Here is a 7,429-nt window from a genome sequence, read left to right as displayed (position 1 = left end):
ATGAGGAGGCGCTCCTTTGCCGGCCCCACAATGAGGCTGTGAATACACATTTTCACTGCTCTACCAGGGGGATCTGGTCAGGGAAGGGCAGAGGCAGACGTTATTATCCGGTTCTGGAGGGCAGTTTGGGCGGGAGGGTGCAGACGGACAGGACAGACCGATGACAGATGGAGGGATGTTGACATGGCGATTAGAGGAAGGGCGCTCCGGCTACTTCCACGTGTTATTTGTTGGTGGGCCGGTTTTCCACTCCACCTCCACAAAACAGGTCTGGAGTGGATCCTTCAGAGCAGACAGAGGCTCTCGGCGTCTCAACTGAGCATGCCCAGTCCGTCTAGGGAGCTGTAGCACTTTAGACGGGCTTTTTTTTTCATACTGTCACTCAATCAGTTGATGTTTCATATTTGTGGATTTGTTTTTTTGTAACCAGAAATTCTGCTTTTACTCTCCAACAATTTGAGTTATTTTGTGTTTTTGACTGATAAATAGGTAAACGGAAAACCTGCCATATGATTTCAGAGCTGATGGAATGACAATAAGAAGATCAACACAGTCCAGTCATACAAAGTATGTTACAGAAGATCCTGGGTCTGATCCAGGTTAAGTTTTGTCTTGGCTACTTGCTGATTTCAGGAGACTGTGGTTACGTCACTATAGGATGCTGTAACTATGAGCTGTACTTCAGTTCGTCTAAGTGTGTTGAGATGAAACTTTCTCATCAAAATTACAGCAAATTTTATTAGTTTTGCTCAAGCTGTAGTTATGATTTCAGAATGATTCAGATCAGAATTATCGTTTGAGCAAAACCAATAAAAATTGTTGTCACAAGTTGGAGTAATTTTTTCTTTAAAGTTGATTCAAAGAAACAAATTTTCAGTGTCGTTAAAAAGAATAAACTAAGAAGATACTTTAATCTTTGTTACAGCCTGTGACTGTTTGCACAGCATAGGAATGATTTAATACTTTATTTACTTCTGAAGAAGATGGTTTAGTGCAAATTTCAGTACGGATTATTTTTATGTCAAACTTTTAATTTGAATCTGGTTACAATTTTTGAAATGTGGAAATGTTCAGTTGTTATGATTTAAAGAGACACATTATTTACTTCTAAAGCAAATGCTTTAGGAAACAGAATCTATTTATTATTGACTGTTTAACGTGAAAAACTAAGGCTAACTTCTGGTTGGTTGCTCTGTAGCTCAAGAGAATCGAGCTTTTTCAGATGAATTTGGAGAATCAGACAGAACCTCACAATCCATTAGGAAACTTTTCAGTTCTGTCATGGTCAGTTCTGGCGAAACTCGGCTAAGGGATCTAGTCTGGTTCAGAAACATGGTTTCTTCCGCTCCTCTTTTAGGTTAAGAACTTGGGACGAGACAATGAAGTCTTCTTTAAGTTTCAGAAGGACTGACAAAGTTTAAGGTGCAGATCAGTTTCCTAATGAAGCATCGTTTTAATTTTCAAAGCAGGCCACAGACATGTGCCCCTCCTCTAAATTAGATTATTGTAATTGTGATTTTATCCAATCAGGCAGCTGGAGCTCATCCAAAGAGACCCGACCAAAACCGGGAAAATGAATCATCTTAGTTCATATTCCTGCACCGGCTCCATGTTTGTAAAACAATAGCATGTTTTAATACTTGTTTATGAATATATATATATATATATATATATATATATATATATATATATATATATATATATATATATATATATATATATATATATATATATATATATATATATATATATATATATACTGCTCAAAAAAATAAAGGGAACATTTCACTTTAATTTTGTGTGTGGCTCCAAATCCAGGCCTCCATTGGTTAATAAATTTGATTTCCATTGATGATTTTTGTGTGATTTGGTTTGAAACGTTGATTCTTCAGGTCGCCTCAGATGTTTTCACAGAGCGATCAGAACTAAACAGTGTTTTATGTTCTCAGCTCTGAAACCAATTCACAGAAAACCTGAGATATTGTTCCACATTTCAGGTCGATAAAGTCTATGATTTAGAGCAGGTTTGTAGAGAGGGCCAAAAATATAGAGGTTATATTCAGTTTAAATTTTATTTTTAATTTACTTACTTTCTCCTAATTGTGTGACACATGTATTTTCATCTTGTCCTGAAAATCTCTTTAAATTATATTATTATTATTATTATTATTATTATTATTATTATTATTATTATAGAGACTGCGAAGAACTTTCCAGAGTCTGAAGTGATTTGTGTTCACTACACTTACGGGAGTTTACAGAGTCGGATTGTCTCCAGACTGAGGCAGCAGGAACCGATGAATTACCTTCCCAGTCCTGCGCATTTTCTGGTCAGTCGCGCAGTCCAAGGCGTGTAACTTCATGGAACTCACCATTTTCTGTTTGATAGGCTTCACAAAGTTTGTTTTTTTCCCCAAGTGAGTTTAATGTATATTGTTTTCTAGGCAAACTTAGTTTGAAAATGATGGCCTACTTCAGGTTTTACGCGCAACTCGGCTGTGCGTTAAGTGTTTGTCGTAGTTGCGGCAAAACCTTAGAAATGAAACTGCTCAACTTTGTGCGTTGATGTTATAGCTGTGAGGTCACTAAGTGCACTGCTTTAAAACCGACCGGCTTGTTCCTGTGTTTGCTGCAGCAGCGGAGCGCTCTGGGCCCCTGGCAGCGTCCTAACAATGCCAGTGGATCGCCGCGCAGCGCGGTCAGTGGGACAGTCAAAGCACGCCGCCCCTTTCGCGCCGGCACGTCACTCTCTTAACCAGGCGTTATGAATGGGAAAGCCGCTTTTGTCTGTCCCCGCGTATAAATACCCGCCATGAGTGTCCTCCTCATGCGCACACGGAGAGAGAGAAAGTCGGCAGCCACAGAAGCAAAGCGGCCACTGCAGAGCGGGACGGGACGCACGCAGGCGACATCAGGCGATCAGAGCGAGTAGAAAGGCTCAGGAAGACAGAGGAAAAGACCGATTGACGGAGTGACACGAGAGAGGGGAGGGAGAGGAAAGGAGAGAGGGAGGAAGCCGGCAGCGACCTCCTACCCGACAACCTCGGAAGCAAACCCATAAAATGAATTCAGACTCCAGCCCGAGCAGCAGAGCTTCTTCCCCGGACATGGACGGCATGTTTCTTCGAGACCACCATCCGCACCACCACCACCACCACCACCACCTCCACCAGCACGTCGGCTCGTCCGTCACCTCCTCCACGCAGAGCGGCGAGCAGCAGCGCCAAAAGATCACCGGCGGCGAGCACCTGCGCGCAGTGGACGCAAAGTCCGCGTCGGTGGGAAGCAGCAGCAGCAGCAGCAGCAGTAGCAGCAGCAGCAACAAGTACAAACTGAAGAAGCAAGTTACCGAGGAGGAAATGTACCAGCTGAGACTCAAGATCAACGGCCGGGAGCGGAAGCGCATGCACGACCTCAACCTGGCCATGGACGGGCTGCGCGAGGTGATGCCGTACGCGCACGGGCCGTCGGTGCGGAAGCTCTCCAAGATCGCCACGCTGCTGCTGGCCAGGAACTACATCCTGATGCTCACCAGCTCCCTGGACGAGATGAAGCGGCTGGTGGGGGAGATTTACGGCGGGCAGCACTCGGCCTTCCACTGCGGCACCGTGGCGCACGCGGCCGGCGCGGGCGGACACTCGGCGGTCCCGGCCGCGGCCGCAGCGGCAGCCGCAGCCGCAGCCGCGCACCAGGTGCACCCTCTCCTCGGCGGCGCGCTGACCTCCTCCACGTCCTCCACGCTGTCCAGCGCGCTGCCCGGACTCACATCCATCAGGGCTCCCCACACGCTGATGAAGGGCTCCCCGGCGGCGCCCCCGGCGCTGCAGCTGGGCTCCGGCTTCCAGCACTGGGCCGGCCTGCCCTGCCCCTGCACCATCTGCCAGGTGCCTCCTCCTCCGCACATCCCCATCACCTCCACGGGCTTGACGAGACTCACGGGGGAGGGGAAGGACGGCCTGAAATGATGTCCGACACGCAGCAGAGACTCAAAGATGATCCGACGTCTTGTACATAAAGAAATCAGGGCATGGGATGCATGTTGTCGTTTAGTCTGTTTTCTTGATAAACGTATATAAGAGAAAAATAAATTTAACCTCCTTGTAACAAGGACATATAAAGACTCTTGATTTTTCACCCCTCGCAGGTGAAAAAGCGCAACAGGACGCCACGTTCCTCCGGTGTTTAGCTGAACTTAGTTTCGCGGCACATTGTGACAAGTGGCGGAAGATGCGTGAACGTTCTGTTTTTTGGTTTCGCATCAGGCGTCATTTTGTGAAAAACGAAGAAAGCTTTCCGTGCCTTGTACCAAGGAGTTTATACTCTTACACGAGAGTTAAGAGATTTATGGGGTTTGGCTGAAATGAGTTGGAGTGAAACTGTTCTAGATCCATTTCAGCAGATATTTCTTGTCTGGTTGTACAACAGTTCAGTTTTCTTTTTCTTTCTATATATATATATAAAAGGTTGTTTTTTTCTTGCATGTTTGTGTAATGATCTCGGCATTTCTGTTTTTGCGGAAAAGATTTTGCCCAGAGACCCTGTGTGTTTATTTTTGTACATTGTTGATGATTAATTCAAACAAATATTTATTATCGCCCAGCGTTCCTGGAAGAAGTTTCAATAAAACTGGAATTATGGATCATAAACGATGCCTATTTTTTTCTTTCATAGCTTAAACATTATTATTATTATTATTATTATTATTATTATTATTATTATTATTATTATTATTATTGAATGTGCTATGAATTCGTTTACGTGTTTCCACCATATTGTACATCTAAAGTTTTACTGTAAGAAATACAGAAGAAGGGATTTAGCCACAAAAAAATCAAATATGTTTATGAAAATATTTTCAACCAGATTCTTTTCTGTCATTTCTATGCTACACACTAACTTTACTACAACTATTTTTTTAAAAAATCATCAAGTTGGCCCAGCAAAGTGTTAGTCAAACGATTTGCAAATCCTAATTAAGAAAAAGCAAAACCACAAAACCACAACAAAAAAAACTATATACATACATATATATATATATATATATATATATATATATATATATACTTTTAGTTTCAAAGAGGAATTAAATGAGTTACTTCTACTAGCCTTTCCTTCTAAATGTTAATTATAATAATAATAATAATAATAATAACAACAACAATAATAATAATAATAATAATAATAATAATAATAATAATAATAATAATAATAATAATAATAATAATAATAATAATTTGCCCAAAGTACAAACTTCTTTTTTCAACATTTTGCTTTTCACTAATCCCTTTAAAAAAGCATTTTGTTCTCAGAACATTTCGTTCTTTCTTTTCTTCATTTTTGAAACTTTTTTTTTTTTTCATTTTTCTGGGAGGCCTCACGTTGCACAATAATCTTGAATGAACATCGCTCATTTCAATGCGCCCAGAAAGGAGAGGCGGACATGAAATGACGCAGCAGCAGCTCCATCAGACGGGACGCGCCGCGCCTGGGGGAGCGCAGAGCGGTTTGTCCGCCGGCTCCCATGGGTGTTCCCTCCCGTCTCATCTCCGCAGCCGACAGAATGTGTGTTTGTGCAGATTACAAGTTAATTGTTCATGGGGGACCGAGAGGAGCAAAATCACATCAGAGAAAGGCGTCGGGATTACAGGCTGCTAAATGTAGAAGATTATACATTCACACCACCACCCTCCACCTCCCCTCCTCTCCCCCCTCCTCTGCCTCGCCGCATGCAAATGCGTGTGTGGATTAAGTAGGAGGGTTGCCGGGGGAAGAGGGCGAAAAATAATAAAGAAAGACTGAATAAAAGTGAGTTGAGAAGGCCTTTTGTAATTTATTCGGCCGGGAGAAAATACAGCAAGTTGAGAAAGAGTGAAAGAGTTGGTTTTCTGCGCCTTGTTTTGTCTTTAGGAATGAGCGCGGCCTGGCCGTCCCCTCCGCAGGCCGCCAGATGGGATGTAAATAGCTGGGAAGCCGCAATGGCCTTTTAACCGCGCAACACTGAGGAGGATGTTGTCAAGGGAAGCTGGCGGTTTGCGAGTTAATAGTCATGAGTTGGGGTAATTACTTAAGGTTTATTATGCTCGGGGTTTCAAAGGAAATGGACTCTTCAATGGGCCGAGAAATACTTCTAATTAGGAGCCTCAGTAAAGCGGACACAACTGCTGCCGCTGCAGCGGCGATCAGCGGCCCTTTGTGAGTAAACAGAAATAAGGCAATCATGCACGTGTAAATTGCAGGCAAAATACACATGCAAATCAGGTTTTTAAAAGGAAAAGGAGCAAATGCCAGATTACAGATTATCCTGCTCTCTCTCTCTCTCTCCCTCTCTCTCTCTCTCTCTCTCTCTCTCTCTCTCTCTCTCTCTCTCTCTCTCCTAAGAGTTTGCAAAAAGCATTTTCATTAAACTTTTGTTTTTAAAATCTTGCTGGTGTTTAGATGCACCTACTGAAGCAGACTGACAAACCGGATATTATGGGAAATTGAATATTAGGACAAATTAAATAAATGTGGCAAAAAAGAGAGAGTAAGATTCCAACTTATTTTTGTGAATTTAAATATTTCCCACTTGTTCCCCCCCCCCCCCCAACCCCCCAACACTTTGGTGGGACTTCTGTTGCTTCTCCTTCTATTTCACAACTACTTCAAAAATAAATACAGTACACACGTTGCATTAAAACGTACAAAATCGGTCATCACGTTAAAAATACTGAAATATGAGAAGTGAAAATGCAGGATATGGGGGTTTAGAAAAGAAAAAAAAATCAAGATTCTACAATTCTTCCGATTGCAAAACAGAAGAACATATGAAACCACAAACATATAAATAAAGCGTCAGGGTAAAGCTGAGCGACGGAGAAGCCGCTGAGTGTCTTTTGTCGCTGATTACTGGAGGGACTTGTGAGCATCAGCTCATCTTTTCACAAGACTTGACAAACGACTGGTCCTCCAAAGAGCACACACCTGTTACTGCGAGCTACTCGAGGTTTATCACTTAGAGCAACACAGCTTTGTTCACACTCTCCTCGAGCGCACACACAAACACGCGCACGCGCGCACACTTGGACAAGGACGCTAACAAGGCGACAAATGCTGCCCGACTCTTTCCCTGCACTCAAACCTCCAAACTGAAACTCTGAAAAGTTTGTTTTAACTAAGCTGTAACTGCCAGCTCATTTACAGAGACGAATTTTATTTATTTTATTTTTATTTTATTTTATTTTTACGGAGAACTTTCCTGTGACGGACATGTCTTTTTACATGGCTGCGGGGTCGACGCGGTTTCAGTGTGAAGTGGTCTTCCGCTGGTTTGTTTGCTCACTCGGGCGGCGAACCGGAGCGGGGCCAGGGCCCGAGGGCAGCAATTGAAAATAAATTTCAGCTTGAATAAGGGGCGAGCGGCCGCATCAGTGGAGCGGCTGTAGAACAAAAG

General features: G+C 43.2%; 1 protein-coding gene across 1 annotated transcript; it reads left to right on the top strand.

The window, feature by feature from the left end:
* The first annotated feature begins 2,986 nt into the window (after positions 1 to 2,986).
* olig3 (oligodendrocyte transcription factor 3) lies at positions 2,987 to 4,044 on the top strand. The gene has a single exon (XM_015003155.2). It carries the CDS (start codon positions 3,063 to 3,065, stop codon positions 3,963 to 3,965), a length of 903 nt encoding a protein of 300 aa, XP_014858641.2. The 5' UTR covers positions 2,987 to 3,062; the 3' UTR covers positions 3,966 to 4,044.
* The last annotated feature ends 3,385 nt before the right edge of the window (positions 4,045 to 7,429 follow it).

Source organism: Poecilia mexicana, unplaced genomic scaffold (assembly GCF_051168715.1).
Source record: "Poecilia mexicana isolate PSO_F unplaced genomic scaffold, ASM5116871v1 scaffold_15, whole genome shotgun sequence".
Lineage (NCBI taxonomy): Eukaryota > Metazoa > Chordata > Actinopteri > Cyprinodontiformes > Poeciliidae > Poecilia > Poecilia mexicana.
Note: the sequence above shows the minus strand (reverse complement) of the source record. Positions and strands in the feature narration are given on the sequence as shown.